Here is a 22,775-nt window from a genome sequence, read left to right on the forward strand (position 1 = left end):
TGTTCTCATAATCAGTAAGGCTACTTCAATCAAAGCACTAAAAACACATTGTGTTTTAAATATCTGCCAAAATCTACATATATGCATGTAAAATTTTCAGCACCCTTCTGACAGGTGTGTAAAACGTACAGGCAAATAGCCAGTCAAAAATAGCCATGGAAACTTGAAATCTATGGGAAGTATACAGCTCAGTGAGTCTTCAGAGAAAGGTATAGTAGCTGCCCAAAATGTCATCATCTCATCTTAAATTTACTCAGTAAAGAAAAAATCTTGCTTCAGGGGCCCAATATTGAGATTTGGTAGAAAACCCAATTTCATATCGCTTGAAGCATTTCAGTTTCTGTTGTAGTTTTTACCATTATAGCATGAGAATATGGTGTTTCAGATGTTATCTGAGGCACAACATCAGGATATCAAGTAACTCCTGTGAGGCAATTCAGTTAAAATTGCACTATAATTTCAAATGCTGATCACTTTCAAACAATGAATTAATTCAAAAGCTTGCTAGATGGCGTGTCTTGTGAAATAAACTGTAATCTCTCCAAAGAATTTCCGGTGTTTTAATGAAACAGCCTACCAGTTAGTCAATCTATCACAGATTTAACACACACACGCATACAGACGGTAAATGAGATCGATCATTTGTCACTGATCGATGACGTATTAAGTGTTAAAAAAAACAGCAATGGTCTTAGTTAATTTTTTAAAAAGCCACAGAAATAAAAACACTCTTAGAAACTGGTTTGCCCTAATTGTGAAGCTCATTATCAATGGAATCTGTACTTGCGGGCTGGTTTCAGATTTATGTATGTTTTCTTCACTTCCTCAGTCTCCTCATTCTTAACTTGGTGGTATCTCTCCCCTTTGGTACTGACCACCTGATTACCATGGTAGCGCACCAGCTTCTTGGGTGCCTGCTTAACAAAAACAAGAGAAAGTCCAGTTAAGCTTAAGATCTAAATTTTGCCTTGCGTAAATCTATCCCTGTATATCACCTTGGACAAAGGTTTAAGCTAAATGATAATAGAACTCTTTGACTTGAACTTAATTAAGACTTCTTTAAAAGATCTGGTCTAGATGGTTGTGACAGACTAATCGATACCAAAAGTGTCATCATGTGTAAGAACTCAGGTTACCCTATACTTCTGTATAATTATGCAGTGAAGTATGCGCCCTGCTACACGTCATCTTGACAAACAAGGGCAACATTTTGACATAACTAGCAGCCATCACCCTTCTGTCAGGTCTGTAAAAAAGTACAGGCAATGGCCAGGTAAAAATACCCATGCAAACTATGAATACCTAAATCAGTGGGAGGTATACAGCTCAGCTGGTCTTCAAAAAAGGTTTAGAAGCTGCATAAAATGTCATCACATTTAATTTATATTTAGTAAATAAGTCAGCAAAGAACCTACATATTTATTACAATTACTGATCCACCACTGGAACCCCATTGTCATTGTTTCCAGAGTAATGTGGAAGTTAATACACCGGATTTACACTGAAAACAGACAACCCAACAACACATAGGAACAAAATCCTTTTCAGTTTGGAACACCAATTGTGCATATCTGTTACAAAATGATGCAAGCTGTACTCTGCATTTTTGTGCAGTGTACAGGAGCATTGAAACTGGTATGCAGGACGGTTAGGGTTGTTTCCAACATAGCACTTTCTTGGGGGAAAAAGGAAACAGCTTACATCCTTAGGAGTTACAGGCCTGTGAATTTTCTTATCTTCCTCATTGTCTACTAACATATACCTGAAAGAAATACACATTTTAAAACTATATTAATCAATGAACGAAGTTCAGTAAATTATACTTCATCTTTATAATGAAAGATTTTTTTTCAAAGTTTTCAAGGTCCTTAGATATTTCATTTATATATGGTTTTAAATTTAAGAATGTAAGTTTGGCTAATTAACAGGTTAGCCATTATCAACTGTACAGTACAATGTGATAATAATGTTGAGAGTGTTAAAATGTTATTTAAAAAATGCTTAGCAAAACAGGAGTTACTTACAGCTACCTAACATAAATAAAGACAAGGCTTACTTCTCAAGAATGGCTGCTTTCAGCTTTTCGTCGGCTTTTAGTGAAATGGCTTTCCAACTGTTTGCCTATTAAAAAATATTTTTTAAGAATTATAAAGGCTTCAGCCCACTTCATTCTTAGCCATTAATGTGATGTATATATAGAAATCTTCTCAGCAGTATTAAAAAACAGTTGGCTTTCTGAACCAGAGTGAAAATTCCATTTTTTCCCAGTACAAAGTATAATACTGTGGGGACTGGTTACTGAATAACTCACATTAAGGGGGGGGTTGTGACTGAGCTGAACATCTCCCTCGATGATGAGTCGGACTGCCTCCTCCATGTCTCCTTTGGCAATAGATAAGGCACTCGTGGCCTCCGTCACACTGCACTTGGGGAACATCTCAAGGAGATGCTGCACCTGGCTGTCATTTCCACTAATATTCTTCTGTGTACAACAATAAAAGAAAGATTACTTTTAAAGGGCTTGTATCTCTCTGTTTCCAGAAAATAAATACATTTAAAACTAGACTTCAGCAACATGAAAATGAAGCATTTTTAGCTACATCAGAATTTTTACCCCCCACAAATCACTAGGTATTCATAAAATGTTAAATACATTACGTTAATGACCAGATGTTAACCCTTTGTAAGGAATTTGTATTGATATTATTTGCTTGTAACCATTAGTGCAGCGGGTAGCACAGCAGTTAGAGCCACTGTGCCTGGACTTGGAGATTTCATATTCAAATCCCACCTACTGCTATAGTACCCTTGAGCAAGGGATTTACCCTGTACCGATTCAGTTAAAAGTTACCCCGCTGTGTAAATAAAAAAAAAACAAAAACAGGAAAATTGTAAGTGGCTTAACACTGAAAGTCACTTTGGAGAAAAGCATCAGCTAAATGAATATATACATGTAAGACACACAGCTACTAACTTAAAAGAGCCAAGAAAATCTAGACATCACTTTTTGAAGTTCAAAAGTGAAAGAAAACTTAGATGTGGTAAAAGGGATGATCCAGAGCAAATAGTTTTACCAACTGTGAAAACAATGACAGCTCCAATAATGCCATGTTTCAGAAACCATTTTTGTAACTGAGGAGCAGAGAAACTAAATTATTAGTGATTAGTGTTGCTGAAGTGTTACTTCTAGCAGATGGCATAAACATATTTTATAATTATAACAAGAAATGTGACTTTATACCACTTCAGCTAGATGATCTTGCCTACCTGCATGAGCCTTGGGACAGCTGTTTTGTTCCCTTTAGCTTCAGTTGATAAAGTAGATTCCTGAATTGCCTGCAATTTGATCAGGGATTGCATTTTGAGCATCGCAAAAGAATTCCGTTGTATCCAAGTTCATACCAGGTCTCGTCAAACTGGCATACCACAAACTGAGAGAATTGGCACTGAGGATGGTAATTAAAGTTCATGTTAAAATAGCAGGTGAAAAAGCTTCCAGTGTGTTATGCCATCATGACAAGAGCAAAATATGCAAGGTTTTCATAGGCAATGACTGCTGAATAGACTTTTACCGGGTAGGGTCTTTAAATAAAAATACTAAGGATTCGTGATACCTTTGCTGTGCCTCCTTCTGCCTGTGTGGATAAGTCTTGTGTATTTTGCATGGAAGTCCCACTGGCACTGCTTTCTATCAGCAATGGAACCTTTAAAGCAGTCTTTGGTTCAAAATGTTCTTTAAAAGAACAGAACATATGCATATATTACTTAAATGTGCAATTATCACAAAAAATATTTCAGATATAAAAATTTTTCTCTGTAGCCTTAATGCATAATACTGTTTTTTATTACCTGCTCCTCGTGCTGTAGCTAATTTTGATGCCAGGTTAAACATCATCTCACATACTTTAACGCTGCAAAAATAACACCGTGCATTATATTTAAGAATACAGCAAATAGACAATGAAGTAAAAAACATATTGCATCACTAACACATTTTTTTAAAAAAGAAAAAGATACCACTTTGAATATTACACTCAACTGCTGTAACCAAGCGAAGAAAAAAACAGTAGACACGTTATTATTTACTTAGTCTGTGGAAAAGGTCTCAAATTAGAGACCGAGGTTCACCATGAAGTATATACCTTTAGTATACATACAGTATTCTAACCTGTCAATTTCAGCGAAGCCTGGGATGTATGCTTCAAGCATTTCAATGAAGACTTCAACATCAAAGTTCTCTTCCATACTGTCCTGGGACCCCAAGTTCTCCAGCACACCAGTGATGTAAGAAAGAAGAACATCATCTAGGGAGCTGTGCACAGAAAAATATTGAAAAGCACATATTGAGAAAGACATTATCTTTATTTTGAATTAAATCAGCATTAAGAAAAAAAAATAAAAGGTATTTGCAGTGCATGCTTTTACCATGAATCTTACCTTAGATCTGCTTTGGGATTACAGGACTGGATGAGCTCATTTAATGTTTGATGAATAATCTTATGAAGGTCCATTTATGGCAGAAACTGGGGGCAAAAACATATCGCAACGTGGTGAAAAAAACTCAAGTGCTAGTTAGTGAAAAGGTACATATGATAAAGGCAAGCCAAAGAAGAAAGTATGGCGCCAACAAAAGACACAGCAAAACACCGCAAAAACAACGTCGTGGCCACTTTGCAAATGTCAGCTGCTCGCACTTTCACCTGCAATTTTCCACTTAGATTTACATGTATTTATTAGCAGACACTTTTCTCCAAAGCACTTCCAGTGAACTCACACACACACACACACACACACACACACACACATTTTCAGAACCGCTTGTCCCATACGGGGTCATGGGGAACCGGAGCCTACCCGGTAACACAGGGCGTAAGGCCGGAGGAGGAGGGGACACACCCAGGACGGGACGCCAGTCCGTCGCAAGGGACCCCCAGCGGGACTCGAACCCCAGACCCACTGGAGAGCAGGACCTGGTCCAACCCACTGCGCCATCGCACCCCCTCCAGTGAACTCTATGTAGTGTTATGAGCCCACACACCTTATTCACCGCAGTCACTTACACTGCTAGATACACTACTTACAATGGGTCACTCATCCATACATCAGTGGAACACACACACACTCACACTATGAGTGAACCCGAACAGCATGCCTTTGGACCGTGGGAGGAAACCAGAGCACCCAGAGGGAACCCACGCAAACTCCACGCAGACTGAGTGGGGATGGAACGCACGTCCTCTCGCGCCGCCCAGGCTCTGCGAGACAGCCGAGCTACTCGCTCCGGCACCATTTCTTCAGCGTCAGCCTGTCAAAGTACAGTCAGCGTACAGTGAGCGCTCGCGGTTTCCCGTCCATGTGGAAAATGGCGCCAAAATGAAGATGAGGTTACGCCGAGGCCCAAGTTCCAAGTTCAGACCGACTTGAGAAATGGCAGAGAAGACCGATGGTGACTTCAGCACGGCTCGCTAACTTTGGCATTTCCAGAGGAGAACTTAATAAAAACGGACGGAGCTGCAATGCGGCGGAGCCCGGGCCGGCCGGGCCACTCGACTCGGGACTGCAAGCGCACAGCTGCTCCTTCGCCCTCCGCGGCCTCGTTTCTCCTCCCGAGCCGCGACTCTTTAAAAACGGGCCTTATTATTACTTATGGAAGGCTTCTGGACTTTTTCTGACCCATAATATATTTCCTTTCCAACTCAAAGTGTGCTAACCGCGCTGTGTCTGTGTCAGCGCTAGTTAGGAAAAGTGGTCCCGGCTGACATATATAGCCTATAGCCACTGACTTTTACAGCTCAGCTGTGCCTGGTCAAAAGTCTCTTGTCCTGAGCATCTACGATATAATAAGCTACGTAGCCTACGCGGGTCAGTTGTGCGCAAAAACATCTCCTGCTTCACACTGTGTATGACCGCTGTACGTTATAGTAATTATTCCATAATAACGCCGGTTATTATTACAAGTTGCTATTACAAGCAGCACGTCATCGTTGTCATGTTGACGGAATGTCGGAAATGAGCTTCTTCTTCTTGCTTCATCGTTCGGACAGAAATCTACTCTGCATCTTTTTGATTCAAACTTACATGTCATGATGAGCCAACACGAGTCAAATATTGACAGAATGGCTAGAGGCAGCAGGTTTATTACTACGCGCGCGTGTGTGTGTGTGTGTTGTAAACAAAAGCCAGCATGATGATGATGATGATGAATATATAGCAGAATAATTCTGTGCTCGCAGTACTAGTAGTAGCAGGGTAACATGTCACGGACCAAACTAGACCCGCTAACACCTGCTGAAGAAGCTGAACCAAGAACCGAATATCGATCGATGTAAATCAAATGGAGAAAGTTTGAAAGCAAAGCGGAGCACGATCATCATCATCATCATCATCATCATCATGCTGCAGTGCGTGTGTGTGTGTGTGGGGTGATGTGCCATGACCACCATCACATCAGCCAGGTCCATCAGAGATGATCATCATGATGTTGATGATGATGATGATATTATATATTTATAGTTTCAGAAAGTCGCAGCCTGAGTCACTTAGTTTCCTTTCGTCACATTCATTGACTCGCAAGACATTACAATCGTAAGGAAACCATGATGAGTGTAGTGCTGAACCGGACATAATAAACAAACCTCGCTGCAGCGCCGAACCGTCGTCCGAAAGGCTGAGCGCGGGATGCGCGGGCCAGTGGTGACGTCATCACGGCGCGCCCGGAGCTACGGTGAGCTGTGAGGCGCGCGACTGGTGTTGCGCGGACTGTCCTCGAAAAGAGACGCAACACGCGCACCATCGCCTCTCTAGCTGCAGTTTTCACCTCGATAGTATACAAATTCCTGTCCTTAAGGCTGATTTTTAGCCTTTCTCAAACATGAATGTACTTGTTGTTGTGGCCGCTTTTACTCGCTGACCTTCACTCCAGCACCTTGCTTTGTCTCGGAGCTGTTGCTACTGCTACCATTCCATTTGTGTATTTGCATTATATTCTTTAGTCTTTTCATTGAGTGGGTGCTTTTCTCGCAAGCAATCAATGGACATCAAGATGTAACCACGCCACGGGGCATATCGTCCACGGATTAAGAGTGAGGGATGGAGACGGGCTTCGCAAAGCAGTCAGTTTGTGCAGCACCACCGTGGTCCAGAAGACATGTGTTTAGAGACCCTGCTTCAATGTCCAGAGGGATTCAGTAGTTCTGAGAGAGGGAGGGAGCTCAATCCCTACATTGACCCAAAGCCAGACATGGATGGGTGTTGGCTTTTCTCCATTGTGCTGCTGATGAGCTCTAGCAGTATGCTCTGTTGGTCACATTTACATTTATTCATGTAGCCGATGCTTTTCTCCAAAGCGACTTACATGGTCATGGAACCTTCCATTTCTGAAACAGTATTCATTTAACTAAGGACTGTCCTCTTTGTCTGCAGCAGACATGCCCTTTGTTTCATGCAGGTTAATCTAGTTTGTTAGTGCCTGTCAAACTAAACAGTGCGTGACTAAGTTTAACTTAACTATTGATGCTCAACTTGTCCTGTCAGTCAGGTGTGCCATGGGCAGGCTCAGGAGTTATATCACTGGCTCTCTTAAAGTCAAGGCCTTCTGTTGACAACCATTGTTTACAATAAGCTTTACGTGTGAAACAAGAAACTGGTCTAGATGTGGGTTGCTGAGAATGTAGCTGAACTGACATGAAATTGCCCCAAATTTCAATGCTAGAATGTAGCCAGTTACCTTCTCCTCTGCAAAATCAGATGCACTCCACCTTATAACTTCCCTTACTGTAAGAACAGCTTAAGAGTGTCTGTTAATTTTACTCAGGTAAATTCTGCTTCTTCAGTTTCAAAGTTCCACATTCAATTGCAGTTGGAAAAACAAAATATCCTTGGACTCAGACTGTGGTGCAGGGCTTGCACCAGAGAACAGAGTTTGTTTTTATTCTAGATAACTCGGAATACATCGGTGGCCCCTGGGGAAGATGACAGGACAGCAGCTTGAAGGATGCAGGCTCTAAAGAACACCATCTGCTTCCAGTGGAGGAACCAGGATGACATCGATGGATTTCCTGAGCGGTTACCCTTCGTTCAGGAGATCTTCCTTAGACTCCTGGGACTTCCAGCTGATCACACTGTGTGCGTCCAAAGGAATGGGCCATTGTCCTTCTTCGATGTGACACTGATGAATGTTACCGAAGGGTTTTGGAGACGTGGGGTGAGTGCTATGCATTCTAAGCAGCTGCCTTATTCTGTCGAGCCACTCTGGAGGACAGATAGAAGAGTTGTGACTGTCCACATGTTCGAGCCCTTCGTGTTAGCAGACGTCGTGGCAGCATTCCTGGGGGATTTCGCCAACGTCTTCCCCGGACACGAAGAAGACCGGAACATTCTGGGCATCTGGACTGGACAGAGAGGTTTTTTAGTTTGCATCCTGCATCCTGACTTTGCGGGGATGGATCGGTACAGCCACCCAGCAATATATTTTACCTTAGGCAAGGCAAGAAGCTACCTACTTTATCGGGGTCAGCCTCCTTCCTGCCATCTGTGTCTCGGCCAGGGTCACACCAGCAGAACCTGTAAGAACATCAAGTGTCAGCGTTGTTTGGAGACTGGCCACTTGGCCAAGGACTGTGTAGGCCCCTGCCGCTGTGCCCGGTGAGGGGGACAGGATCATCCTTCCTGTAATTGCCCTTAGCGCAAGCCGTCCTACGTGGGAGTGGTGCGAGCAGAGGCGGTGCTGACGGGATGGCGGAGGAGCCCAGCCTTCATGTGGCGGCACTGTGGAGCATGGGGGACCAGCGGCGGGAGCTGAGGTAAGAGAGCGGTTGTCCAAGGCCAGTGTGGCTGGGTCTCCTTCTTCACTGGGCACTTGTGTGGGGTCCCTGGCTGAAGAAGACACAAGTACACTTGGCCACACGGATAATGCACAAGGGTTTTTCGGAAATGACCAGGAAAAAGAAGAGGTGCAGGAGTGAGGCTGGGTTGATCTTCGGTGCTCCACTGAGGTGTCAGTTCTGACTGCGACCCCCCAAAACTGCCAAGAAGATCCTCCCTCCTCCATAGTGGTACCTGACCATTCAGGTTTGATTATGGATCTGTCTCAGATGGAGTCTCCCCCTAGGTTCAGTTTGTCAGGGCCTTTGGGAAGAGTCCCACTTAACAGCTGGCGAAGGGTGAGAATTTTATTTGGAAAAATTGTTTGAATATTGATTAAATTTTTTTATTATGTTTCATACCATTTTAGAATTAATGTTTTAAATGTGTGTGGTATGAATGTTTGTGTTCTATAACTGAAAATGATAGAGTAAAAGTTTAAGATAACACTTGGGTACTTTCCTTATGGGTTAAACTCTATTTTACTTTTTTTTTTTTTTTATACTGTTTTTCTTAAAACACTTTTAAAGGTAAACTTGTTTTTAAACTGTTTTTTCACTCTGTATTTAGAAAGATGTTTGTTTAGATAAGTGAATAATCTCTGTGATGTTTATGATGAGAGGTTTTACTGAAGTATTTTCGGTGGTATTGCATTAAGTAATGTGATTAAAGTTGCTCTTATGTGGGTCAATGAACAGGTGAAAACACATGGTTAGAAAAAAAGACTTGCATTTCTCAAATCTTATGTTTAGTTTCCAATGTTTATTTCAGAACTTTTTGCAGAATAAGTTTAAGGTCACCATACAGTAAAATCAGTAACTTCAGGTTAAACTTTAGGTAAAGCAAGCTACAAAATGTACCCCGTCACTGAGTACCATATACAAAATAAGTCTAAAAATTTAGTTCTATGCATCGCTGCAACAAAGAAAAGAGAATATCATCTAGATGCTCCAGGACGTTGCAAGAGAGGGGAGAAGCTGCTAACAGTAGTGCTTTTGTTGTACAGATAAACAGGCTGCTCACTCCTTTAATAAACCTTTTGAGAGCATTTCTTAATTTTAAGGCAACACAATATATGCTTCTAAACTCCTATATAAACAGCAGAATCAAAATTTCTGTCCATCCTATTTTTATTACTGGTATAAATCTGATGCCGTAGGACTAAAAAGCTAGTGTTGAGAGCAACCAAGGTCTCAACCACAAGAGCAACACAATCATTTCCATTCAAATTATTACCAAACTATACATACAGTATTAATGCATGTTTGACACTGTTTGTGTCACACATTCTTAAAGGAAATTTATGGACTGTACATATTTAAATCTGATGGCAACCTCAGAATTAAGTTTATATTAATTTAAAATACTGGTTATCTTTTTGCTGTTCACATTTTTTGTTCTTGCAGATAAAGTGGAAAAAGTAGACTTTCACAATTCTTGTGAATTCCACCTCCACCATCATTACAACTGCATTTCAGTCAAGGTCTTAATATTGCCAGTTACAAAGAAAATGTAATGTGTGTCATAAGAAATGTATTTTAAATAGCAATTATAGGATAAAAAAGAAACTTCCCTTTATAGCAGCAATATAAATATTGTATAGCTTTAACAGTTTGCATGCAACCCATTTTTTACAATGCAGAGACATTAGCAATGTTTATTTTGGCTCTGTACAAAAGGTTTGTGATGATATTCATAACAAGGGATCTACTATTTCAGGAAGTCTTTTTTTCCCTTCCAGATACACTCACTGTCCTAGAATACAACAGATGGAAAATGTAACCTTCAGCTTTTATTTTTATTACTCAAAGCAGGCTGGAGGGTAATGGCCCATTTTTGTTTTACCATTGCTATACAGTTATGAGGGAAAACAAAATAATGAGTTATACATTTTCCACTTAGTCCACCTTACTTGCTTTTTGCAGTCTTTCATCAGTGATGGTTTCATATTAAGCCAATTCAATAAAAATCCATGACAATGACATTTTTATTCCACACTTCATACAGAGATAAAAAGAAATGCTAAATAACAGGTATGGCTGGAGTTGTGGACAGAAACTGTACAAGATTACAATGTTTTGGGCAGACAATTATGGAATACAAAAATAATTAAAAGCATTTCTAAATTAAAAAATACAAAACTTTTAATGTACAAATTTAAAGACATCAAGCCAGCCAGAAAGGTAAACTTTCCTGAAAGGTATTAAGTTGTTTTACAGAGAATCGAATACTAACCTCACATCTCAGATAGCACAATAGTATGCCCAAACTTCATGTTCAACTTCATGTTCAGTGTATTCATTTTCTGACAACTCAGGCCATGTCATTCAATTAATGCAAAACATCACTGTAAAATAATTGTTTGTCAAAATGCATGTCAAATTCAGAAACTGGAATAATTCATAACCAAAGACATTTCAAAATTAATTCCTGCAAAAATAAATTACCAAGCGGATACCAACACTATGTATGGAAACAAACTGCTTTACAAGGACAGAAGTGCAATTTTCTGCATTTATTCTCTGGTTAAACTACAACTTATATGAGCTTGCCATAAAAACTTCAAAATTGAAAAATATTCTAAATTTATGCAATTAGGTCAAGTAACAATCTCCACAAAAAGTCATAATTAAATGAAAAATTCTGAAATTCAAAGTTGTGCTTTCACAATGTTTCCCCATCCTCTGATGTAATAATTACTCCATAGCATATCTTTTAATTAAAAGAATGCTTACTGATCAAATCTGACCTTATCTTTGCATTCCAGCAGGCAGAAGTATTTATGACAACTGCAAGACAATCAAAACTGAGTGATGAATTGGCAAAAGTCATGTCAGTTATGCATGCACTCCATAGTCTACATGCATACACAAAAATTAACGCGCCCAGAAGCACAGCAAAAACAGTGCAACACTAACTTAAGTTCTGGTCGTATCTCCCCTTGATCATCATGTTCAAGAGAGGTCCAACCTGAAGAGGAGCAAAGAAACATGTTGCTTTATTAGAATATAATCCCGTGAAAATGCATTTTCAAAAAATCCAGTACTGTATTGTATGAAGAACATGTTCAGAACTTTTTCTAACATTTTATGCTGGTTTATAGAAAGTTCCTTCTCTATGCCCTTTATTACATTTACTGTAATGTTTATTGTAAATTGAATCTATAGGATCACATAAGCATATTCATCCTGTCAAAATTAGGTATCATAACATGTCCAGTACTAACTATGAATCTCAGCTCCCATTCACAACCAAGCTACACACTTTACGATTTCCTACAAGTTATTCAGGAAAATTGGCTTTTAGCAGCAAACCTTGTAATTTTACGTAACATCTTCAGCACATAAGAGCTTCAGTGATAATCATTTATCATTTCCGTAAATTGGTGCAGGAACTCCAATATGACCTTTTTGCATACTGCCAGTACTGCAGAATGGCGTTTGAATTAAAGTCTTTTGGTTCTATACCGGTCTGTAAATTGGACAATGCTTTACAGAATAGATTTTTAAATTTGTTTAACTTGAAAGTCACACAACATTAAATTTTTAAAATTACATCCATATTACACTAAGGTAAACAACTACCACCAACTAGTAAACCTCAGTAAACATGTTCCATTTTCTATCACAATACTGAAAAGACATGGACCTCCATTCAGTTGAAGACCAAAAAAAAAAAAAAAAAAAACAGCAAGTCTTAAAATCATGCAAGACAGCTTGTTTACGACGAAATATTCCAGTAGTCTCATTCCTTTATTTCATTATTATTTAATTTAAAGTTAACCTAAAAACAAAGACTTTTTGTAGTTAACCTCATACATAACCATAATTACATATACTAAACATTTTACTGAAAACTGTCCAAATTTGGAAGGAGCAAAAACCACAGGAGGAGAAGACTAACCAATGGTCTGGCCAAGGAACGACAAAGAATGTCTGGATTCAGGTTACAAACCACAGAAAAAAGATAGCTAATTTAGACAGTAACCACCACACTTGTTTCCTCAATTTTCTGGAGCCTGACAAACCAAGCAGAAGAGAAGATTTTTCAACTTTACTGCAATCAGGAATCACCAACATGTGGACACTAAAGTTTAGCAATTTATTTATATGGCTGGTAAACAACAAATGGCTGTTAAACAAATGCCACTTCTAATTATTTTGGCGTTTCCTTCTATTCTTTAAAGGTCTGATTTGTCACAGGGTAGTTCACAACTGAAGTAAAAGCCATTACAAACATTTAAAACCCCTAAAATAATCAAAGGTTCACCAAAGTTTTTTTTTTTTTTTTAAAAATGCTTTCAAGCACCTCATGTGGGTCCCCCAAAGCTTCTCCCAACATCTTCTCTATGTTCCTCATTATAGCAACCTTCTGATGAGCTTTTAATGGATACTCTATCCTCTTTGGAGTAGGTGCTCCCTAGGAAAAAAACACTATTAATACATTTCTGCAGTGATTCAGTTCAATCTTTAGTCTCTGCATCCAGATCTATCCTTCTGGTGATGTAATGCATCTTTGTACTGTTCTCAGAAATGTGCACTGCTTTAGAGAAAAGAGTCTGCTAAATGAATTAATGTAAACAGGATGAGATGTCCACTTATACCTATGCCATACCTTATACCAGAAATTGACAGTGATCGTTACTCCACCGTTTAACAAGGACTCAATGTGATGCCACCTATGATAATCAGAAAACAAAATTCATAAAATCAGTACATTTGTTGAACTTCTAAAAACATAAAAAATAAAGCCAAAACTTACCCGTTACCTGTGATTATGCATTAATCCCAACATATCCAAATAGCACCCTATCTATGATTGAATAGAATGGGTTCTGAAATTCAGTTCTACTAACTGCATTTTTTTCTGGATGGAAGTTATGTCATATGTTTAGAGCATTACATCTGAACCAAATGAGACACTGATTTTGACCAGAGGATTGGTGAAAAGGCAAGACAGCAGAAGTAAGACTGGTGAACTGCAGCCCATGGAACCATCAGGTGGCTCTCCAAGTTTTGTCAACAAGAGAAAATGTCTGCAGCCCTCATAAATCATGTAATAAAATTATGGTTTCACAAGGGAGTTCACCGCAGCAGATTTGTCAAAGGCAGACAACCAACTGGGGTATTCTAGCAGGGGCCAGCCAGCTCTAATGCCAAGAAATGAGGATTTTGTTGATAAATTTCACATTCATTCCCATAAATCAGTAGGTGGTAGTGAAGAAAATTATTAATATTAAGTTATGGATTGTAACCATAAAGCAAGTTACAAGCAGGTTCACCACATTCCCCGCTTTAAATTTTGTTCCTTTAATTGGATACAGTGATACTATGATAAGCTTAGATGCACTGATTATGAATGTTTTTCATGCAAGATGCAGTTTGTAAATCACTAAATGTTTAACAGAACTTCTTTTGGGAGGGGAGAAAATTCAAATCATGAAAAAAGCTTGAAATAACACTGACAGTCTTACCAGTACATAGGGATGTACAGCACATCTCCAGGACCCACCACAGCTTCATATCCAAAGACATTTTTAAAGTTAGGAAACTTTACACAGTCTGGATTTTCAAAATCCACCTGAAAAAGCAGTTTTTTTTTTTTGTTAAAATGCATCAATGTACTGTTTAGCTTGCAATCCAATACAGGATGACTTAATACATACAAAATATGCTTCAATTTAAAAAAAAAAAAAAAAAAACTGCAGCTAAATATTCTGATCTTTTTACCTGGCTCTGCCGGTCACATGGATGATGGACAGGGTATGGATAAAGACAGTCAAACTGATCTGGTGGAAAGAGGATGCATCTTTTATAGCCTTTAATTTGTGCAAAAAAGTTTTGTTGTTCATCATAATGTGCTGGAGTCACATTCCCTAGAAATAGAGGGAAAAAAATTAAAATGTTAATTTCACCCATAGATTATTCCAATGTCATTACAGGACACAGTCATACATAACTTTAACATGAGTATACAAAATACAGATTTAAAAAGAATTCATAAGCTTAGCAGACACTTCAGTCATACAAAAAATTAACTTTTTTTAATCTAACAATCTTTTCTAGAAAAGATAACTACCCTGGAACTGGACCCTGTTACATTACCTACCATGGTCACATTGTTTTATACTGCCTGGTGGACTTTAATAAAACATTAGAATCACACTCAGATTGTGACAAATTTTGTGAATAAACTGAGAAACCACTGGAGGACTACTACCTTCCATGCCTATGAGCAAAAGGTTAGACGTCAGCTGTCCCCAGTTTCTTTTGGCTTGCTGCTTGTTGATCCAGTTCCAGTTGAAACCCAGAAAATCCATAACTATTTTTCTTCCTACTGTGTCATTCAGTGTCTGTTGCAAGTAAACCCTGAAATAATACATAAGCTTCTCTTTACACATTTAACTTTTTTTTTTAGCAATACAAAAGAAAAAAAAACATTTCTACAGAAATACAGTGAGGCATTTATACCATCTTTTCTTGAATAGAAATCAAAAAAGGTTTAAACATTATCATGATCATGCACAACAAATCCCTTACACAAACCACTGAGGAAACCCATTTAGAATGTTATTAAAGGCTGGTTTTGCAAACAATACAATGGACAAACCTTAGTGACAGTGTTTCATATTTAAACTTTAATGTTTGTCTGGAGAACCACCCTTAGTTGGACAAGATACTCTGTATGTAAAGCACAGAAGAGTACAGTTTGGAGCTCTACTTGAGCCAAAACTACATTCCCGTTCTTTTCAACCAGTCCATGAAAACTGGCTTCGTCATTTCATTTCCAGAAACATTATACAGTGACTCACATCTGCCAAACAGAAGATGTGATCCATTTGCATTAACACCAATTTTAAACTGGGGGGGAACTTTGTCAAATTCAAAAACATTCTGAGTACTAAATCAATACTGTATCTTAATAACATGCTGCAAAGTAAAACTAAACTGACTGTAGGTATGACGGTGGGTTTTATCCTGTAATCACACGTACTATCAGTTAATAGTGATCGGTTACCTCTCTCGGCCACCAGACTGTTCAGCCTGATGCATTCTGCTGACAAATTCGGAAAATTTCATTTCCACTCGCTGAGACTGTGGTATAAAGTTCTCAAAGTTTGCCATCTTTTTTTCATCATAATACAGGAATTTGTGGTTTTGAGCTATGTAGACGGAGAAATCGCCATTTCCTATATTCTCTTGCAGGTAGCTGAGGTCCCATTTCAGTGCTGGACACACAAGACTGGTATCTGTGAGCACAACAGGCTCCTGCAAAACAGAGAATGACATTTTGTTCACAACTGAAGGTACCTACAATCATCATCATCATCATATTTAAAGTCACATATAAAAGTAATATTCCCTTGGATCTCGTGTTGGAAATTATTCCTTCTGGCAGCCTGCAAATGGATAAATGTTTTCAATACGCGCAACACTTTCATGAAGAAACACAGCGCTGTACAGGTGAAGCTGCACTTCCACATCATTCCAAGAGCGAACACGTTACGTTACTGCCAGCGTAAGCACATTCGATTCGATTCGTGTGGAAATGCCATGGACCACGGTCACGAGTCACTTTATTGACAATGTCAGTCACCTCAGACAACAGACGTGTCAGTCATTCGGACTGATGAGTAGAGCCCAGTAGCGCAGCACAGAAATATACGAATATGAATTTGAATATGAAATGGTAGCTGTGTTTTACTGCACAATCGGCCCGTTTTACTACGACACAGTTCTTCTTGGTAAGAGAAAATCACCGGTGAAATGAGATTCTTATGTGAAATTCAAAGCCCAAAGGTTTTTTGGGGCAGAATCCTTTCATTTAAAACTTTATTCTGGTTGTTTCTTATTAAAATAAAACCAACTGTTCATCTCAGAATTAAAAAACAGGAAAAAAAAAAAAAAGACATCATCATACACTGAAGAAGAAAGGCTGACAAGAAGAAGACTCGTCTCATCGCACTTACGGCAGCAAAATACAAAGATGCACGATTAATAACGCATCATGTTTTCATCAAGTATGAAACGTGTATTTCTGCAAAGAGCTGCCTGACGTGAAGGCGTTTTCACAAAGCAGCCGAGATCCACGCCCCTCCTCAGGCGATTCGAGTCCGCGCCGCGCGCGCCGCAGCGCCAGGGCTACGTGACTGCAGGAACGTCGCCTGCGCGAGCACGTGGCCACACGGAACACGGCTCGCGCCTCAACGGAGCAACGAGCCGCCCGCGCGCCCCGAGAAGCCGCTTTATACTCACTTACTCTGTTTGGGCTCGTTCTTATTAGCTGCTCAAGAAAGGTTAAACTACCTATTTGTACATTTTTAAAGAGAACTGGGAATACCAAAAGGTTAAAAAGAAACTTGTTTGTGACACCGGCATATAAAAAAAAAATAAATAAAAAAATAATAAAAAAAAATAAAAAAAACCACACACACACACACACACACACACACACTTTTTCGCACTTACTAGTAGTGAAAGTGCTCCACGACGGCAATATACTGTGCGTATGACACGCTGCGTTACACAAAGCAGGCAGCTCGACGTGATTATACTGAGTCAGTGTGTATACACTGTATTTTTAGTCTTCGTCTCGGCAAATTGATAAGAGTCAGGCAAGAGAAATACTGCATTTCTCGAATGTCTGCGCCAATAAATATGATTTGGGTTGGTCACTAAAAAAATTCTTTAAAAAAAAAGTGTATTCAAACAAAACGTACAGTTGAAATGACACCTCCTTGAGCATTAGCATTGTAGAAATACCGCTGAATGAGGTTAAAAAAATGTGTGTGTAATTAGTGCGGGTATCGTTAAGTGTAACAGTAAAGCTCGGTGTAAAAACTGTATATAACAGCGGAATTCCACGACTGAACCATCGATGACGTATATTGTTAGTCACACAAAAATCATGGATGAGCAGGTTATGATATATAATGTATACAAGTGTGACGACAGTTCAGCGACATTCCCCCACCTATGGAGTTATTAACTAAACAAGTACTAGTCTAGTGTTAACTTGTCTTGTAATCATACAAGTTACAACAAATTCCCTAGATGCTAACTGGCTACTGTTTTGACAACGCGAAGCATTCTGAAAAGCCCGGCCGGCGGCGGGAAGCAGAAATTCAGGGACAAAAATCATGCAGGCCGGAGTCGGAGTCACAGAGGAGTTCAACCGGGCTGTGCGACACAGGAGTGAGGAGACACATCAGTCACATCATCAGTCACATCCCGGCCTCGTCACGTCAGGCATTTTAGCTCGTTTCAGAAAATCGTGGCGTGAGGTGCGCAACACAACTACTACTTGACTTGTACGCCGGTCGTGACAAACCGTATGGAAGAAGCACATGATGATGATGTGAAAAGCAATTCATTCACTAAGAAGAAGAAAAAGCCAGAACTGTAACGAAAAAGAAGAAACAGAATGATGATGATACAAGCCAGTCAACGTCAAGTGCTGCTCGCCATGCCAGGCAGGCAGCATCAGCGAGGACCGGCAGCAGCATTTCTACCGTACGCTACTGCTAACTGAGAGAGAGAGAGAGAGAGAGCGGCAGGCAGTAGTACTAGTACCTCATTGTTTATGAGGATCTCGGCTCGGGGGTCGTTCTGGGAGAGCCTTGGAATGGGCCTGCACTGGAACGGGTACTTTCTCAGCTGCGATTCGTCCCATCCCGCACTGTGGATGTCGGAGAATGCGGCACCGCTCTCCGCAGCCGAACTATCCCCTTCTGGGACCACGGTAACTGTTGCCATGCTGCCGCTGCTGCTGCTGCTGCTGCTGCTGCTGCTGCTGGGCGCTGCGCCGGAGGCTTAGTTAGTTTCGCTGCTGCTTATTAGTTAGTTTAAAAATGATACCTCTTTTCACGTTCGTTTCGCTAACGAACAAGCAAGGGCACGTGTAATTCGGAACACACCCTCACTAAGTTCTCTCAGATCTTCATCCGAAGCTTCACTCGAAAGGCTAAAAGAGAGCAACACGAAACAGTCGCACCGCTGTCGGCTGCACAAGTAAACGAAACCGTAAACACAAACGACAGAGGAGGGATCAATTCAAGCGACTCACGCAGGGACGTAAAGGGTTATATAGGAAGTGCGGCGCTCGCTGTATAAAAGCACAGCGACATCCAGTGTCCCGAAGGATTAATTGCATTACAGTTTAATTACATCATACTGTATTACATTACTTACATTATAGATTAGTCTCACAATCTACAGACAGTTCACTGTAAATAAAAGTCGCAGTATTTTCCATGTATTATCTGTTTGAGGTGTGCCGAATTTGTATATGTTTATTCGCTTTTAAATTTTATATGAATTATAAAATAGCAAATGTTTATTCTTTTACAAATCATGTTTACAAACTATCTTAAATTCCTTCCATACCAATCTGGCAGAATTCTTCATTTTATTGTGTAGAACTTTAGATTATTATACTATCATCCATCATGGCTGCGTGATATTGTACCTCTACACTATAATATATTATCATATTAAAGTATAACAATATATAGTTATACTAAAAGCTATCCATAATTTACACTGTCAACAGGTCCCTGTGATAAGACGAGAGGAGGCCGGCCAGCCGTCATACCAACAGCCCATGCAGACTGACCTGCCGTGATGGACGAGACATACCTACTGTATGTCAGCTGGGACATCAAGTTAACACTCAGCTACAGTGTTATCTTTAGTTGCAAATTGACTTAATCAAAGTCTTTTTTAATCTGGCATGCCCAGCCTTACGAGTGAAAATAGTATGTACGTAGTGTGTGTGGAACATACATGACATGAACTGTTTAACTGAATCATTTTTATTTTGTCAGACATGAGATTACAAGCTGCAGTCTGAATGATGAAACAGTCTGGATTGCAAAGGCATATAGAGAAAAATACCGAGTCGCAACCTAAAGCTTGCCGGTTCAAGTTTCGCAGCAGACACTGTTTGAGGTACCTTTCAGAAAAGTGCCTAAGTTGAAATTGCAGCATTTAAAATATCTGGCTGTATAAACAGGTAAATTGTGATTTTTGAAAAGTATGAAAGCAGCAGATGTTGTGTGACTGTCACTTGGATATCGTTTCAATGGATGTTGTGATATTCTCCTCATTGCTTGGCATCTGTCACGCTTCATACAAGATGTGTGTGAAAGAGGTGGAACACGGTGTTTCTAATCCATGCTGCATGCCTCAAAGATTCAGTGTTTTGTTGCTCTTGGATGGTACCATTTTGCCGACCTCCTCGGCTAGGAGTCCGGGAGTGACGATCGACTCAAGTCTATCTTTCTCTCAGCACATCGAACCCGCAACCTGGACCCGCAGATACATCCTGCATAACATTCACAGGATCCGTCCCTTCCTCACAGCTGACTCTGCCCAACTACTTGTCCAGGCCATGGTGACATCCCATCTGGATACTGCAGCTCTCTCCTGTGTGGCCTTCCTGCTACTGCCATCAAACCTCTACAGCTGATACAGAACGCTGCTGCTGCACAAGTTGTGTCTGACTTGCCGAAGCGTTCCCATGTATCTCCTCTACTCATTTCTACATTTACATTTATTCATTTAGCAGACGCTTTTGTCCAAAGCGACGTACATCTCAGCAAAAGTACAATTTATGCATTACGTTGAGAGAAAGAGACATAGCTGCAGACATGTGGCTAAAGTAAACCTAGTTTGTTACCTACCACTTGCTGCACTGAGGTTCATCGGTCGAGTAGGTGCATAAGACAGGATAGACAAATCCTGATACCCTCCCACCAATTTTTTTTTTGAATATTATAAGATACACAAATGAGCAAGTACAATGCCAGAGTAGTGGCTGAATAAAGGTTTTCTGGGGATGCCTATGGAGATACGATGTGTGAACAGTTACACCGTAAATGAGCTGGAGAGATCTTGGGTGAAGTGGATCTGGAAAAGGCGAGTTTTCAGACCCTTCTTGAAAGTAAACAGAGTTTCCGCAGCTCTGAGTGACAGGGGAACGTCATTCCACCACAACGGATCCAGAACCGAGAACCTTTGAGGTTTACCTTTCGTGTGCGGGACCACCATGCGAGCAGAAGTAGACAAGCGAAGGGGCCTGGCTGGGGTGTAGTAATTGATTAAGTCTTGTAAATAGCTGGAAGCAGTTCTATTGATGCACTTCTCTGCACTGGCTCCCTATAGCTGCCCGAATCAAATTCAAGACTCTAGTTATTGTCTACAAATGTAACAATGGAACTGCTCCCAGATATCTACAAGACTTGATCATCCGCTACACCCCAACCAGACTGCTACACTCTTCCACATCTGCCCCCTTGGTGGTCTCACGCATGAAGGGTAAAGCACGGAGGTTCTCGGTTCTGGCACAGTTGTGGTAGAACGACCTCCCCCTCTCACTCAGAACTGCTGAAACTCTGTCCACATTTAAAATGGGTCTGAAAACTCACTTTGCCCAAGGTCTGGATAAGCCTTTACACAGCTGCTACTGCTGCATTGTACATAAATGTTTGTGTATCTCAAAAAAAAAAATTGTAGGACAGTGATCAGGAATTGTCTATTCAGGAGTTTTATGCACCTACTTGTGTGATGAACATTGGTACATAGAGTGGAAAGAAACAAACTTTACTTAAGAATCACACGTCTGCAACTATGTCTCTTTTTCTCCTATTGCAATGCACAAATTGTATTCTCTGAGATGTATGTCACTTTGGAGAAAAGTGTCTGCTAAATGAATAAATGTAAATGTACCATGGCACAGTATGTGCCTTACAGCTCCTGTGGGTTCAAATCCATCTCAGCCTTTGTGGTGTTTGCATGTTCTCCCAATGTCCGTGTGCATTTCCTTCCACAGTCCAAAGACACATCTTTCAGTGAGCTGGTGACTCTAAACTGCCCTTAGTGTATGTAATGTGAGTGTATGTGATGGCCCTATAATGGAAATCACAGCGTTGGGAGTTCTTCTTGCCTTGCATTGTGTTCAGTGTCACCAAGGCACATATGACATAAAAGAACACACTCATACACGACACACAGAAACTGCTTGTCCAATATGGGGTCGCGGGGAGCCGGAGCCTAACCCAGCAGCGTAACGCATGGGACCGGAGGGGACACACCCAGGACGGGACGCCAGTCCGTCACAGGGCACCCCAAGCAGGGCTCAAAGCCCACTGGAGAGCAGAACCCGGTCCAACCCACTGCACCACCCCCCCCCCCCCCCCCCCCCCCCCATACATGACACACTATTTTAAATTTGAATGTCTGTTCTTGTAAGTGTTTTTTGTGAGTTGAGCTCGTTTTGCAAAATTTTAGATACATAACATACATGCTCATAATTCGGAATTTGAGCCTGTACAGTTGTCCCATCCAGGGTTTACTGCCCTCAGCCTTGCAGACCCTGCTCAGAACGAGCGGTTAACGAAATAGGATGAATGGCTGGATGGAGCCTGTATAGTGAAAATATAAGGAAATGTATAATTTTGAAATGATGTGTAAGAAATGAACCCCTTGAGACAGTTGGCTCAAAATAATGCACAGCCTGCAGCGGTTTATTCCATGAAACTCACGGCACAACATACAAATAATGTTTTCTGAGAAGAATACTCTCCTGGTTCAATTACGAAGATAAATCATCAAAAATATAAAGTTAGTATTATAAATGAAAGGTAACATGCTGTAAAAAAACACATTTGCGTGCAGTGTTCATTACTACTGTTTGCATTATTGTATTACCAAAATATTTTTAAACTAAAAAAATGGTTAAATTGGAGAAAATACTTGACAAAAGTAATTTTGTTAACCTCATATAATCGGTGTGACGTTTTGAGTCAGATCATATATTAGGAAGTATGAAAGAAGTTTTGTAAAAGTAAGCATTAATGTAACTAAATACAATAATAATAATCTCAACTTTCAGAAGTGACCAGTTGATTCTTA

At 40.2% G+C, this 22,775-nt stretch overlaps 2 protein-coding genes across 5 annotated transcripts; both read right to left on the reverse strand.

The window, feature by feature from the left end:
* Positions 1–6,685, reverse strand: cuedc2 (CUE domain containing 2). 3 transcript variants are annotated; one of them, XM_018738018.2, is made up of 10 exons: positions 6,636–6,685; positions 4,438–4,523; positions 4,169–4,312; positions 3,850–3,911; positions 3,615–3,733; positions 3,268–3,336; positions 2,312–2,482; positions 2,057–2,121; positions 1,702–1,762; positions 1–914 (listed from the first exon to the last, which is right to left on the reverse strand). In XM_018738018.2, the coding sequence occupies exons 2-10, from the start codon at positions 4,509–4,511 to the stop codon at positions 768–770; spliced, it is 912 nt and encodes a 303-aa protein (XP_018593534.1). In that variant the 5' UTR covers positions 4,512–4,523; positions 6,636–6,685; the 3' UTR covers positions 1–767. The 3 variants fall into 3 exon arrangements, with proteins under 3 accessions (XP_018593534.1, XP_018593536.1, XP_018593535.1); XM_018738020.2 differs by having other exon boundaries at positions 1–917; XM_018738019.2 differs by lacking the exons at positions 1,702–1,762; positions 2,057–2,121.
* A 2,813-nt stretch (positions 6,686–9,498) lies between these two features.
* On the reverse strand, positions 9,499–18,915 carry hif1an (hypoxia inducible factor 1 subunit alpha inhibitor). 2 transcript variants are annotated; one of them, XM_018738004.2, is made up of 8 exons: positions 18,435–18,915; positions 15,880–16,130; positions 15,082–15,230; positions 14,592–14,737; positions 14,336–14,442; positions 13,477–13,540; positions 13,171–13,281; positions 9,499–11,832 (listed from the first exon to the last, which is right to left on the reverse strand). In XM_018738004.2, exons 1-8 carry the CDS (start codon positions 18,615–18,617, stop codon positions 11,776–11,778), a joined length of 1,068 nt encoding a protein of 355 aa, XP_018593520.1. In that variant the 5' UTR covers positions 18,618–18,915; the 3' UTR covers positions 9,499–11,775. The 2 variants fall into 2 exon arrangements, with proteins under 2 accessions (XP_018593520.1, XP_018593519.1); XM_018738003.2 differs by having other exon boundaries at positions 15,079–15,230.
* Between the last annotated feature and the right edge of the window lie 3,860 nt (positions 18,916–22,775).

Source organism: Scleropages formosus, chromosome 8 (assembly GCF_900964775.1).
Source record: "Scleropages formosus chromosome 8, fSclFor1.1, whole genome shotgun sequence".
NCBI classification, from domain to species: Eukaryota; Metazoa; Chordata; class Actinopteri; order Osteoglossiformes; family Osteoglossidae; genus Scleropages; species Scleropages formosus.

Bases quoted from the DNA above. Each gene is read 5' to 3' on its own strand.
- cuedc2 (XM_018738020.2), bottom strand. From the start codon at position 4,511: ATGGACCTTCATAAGATTATTCATCAAACATTAAATGAGCTCATCCAG. The intron at 2,483-3,267 runs GTAGGCAAGATC...TGTTGTACACAG, and splicing joins CTGTCCCAAGGCTCATGCAG to AAGAATATTAGTGGAAATGA. The intron at 918-1,701 runs GTAAGCTGTTTC...GTTTTTGTTAAG, and splicing joins GGCCTGTAACTCCTAAGGAT to CAGGCACCCAAGAAGCTGGT.
- hif1an (XM_018738003.2), bottom strand. From the start codon at position 18,617: ATGGCAACAGTTACCGTGGTCCCAGAAGGGGATAGTTCGGCTGCGGAG. The intron at 13,541-14,335 runs GTAAGACTGTCA...TGATTATCATAG, and splicing joins CTGTACATCCCTATGTACTG to GTGGCATCACATTGAGTCCT. The intron at 13,282-13,476 runs GTATGGCATAGG...TTTTTTTCCTAG, and splicing joins CTGTCAATTTCTGGTATAAG to GGAGCACCTACTCCAAAGAG.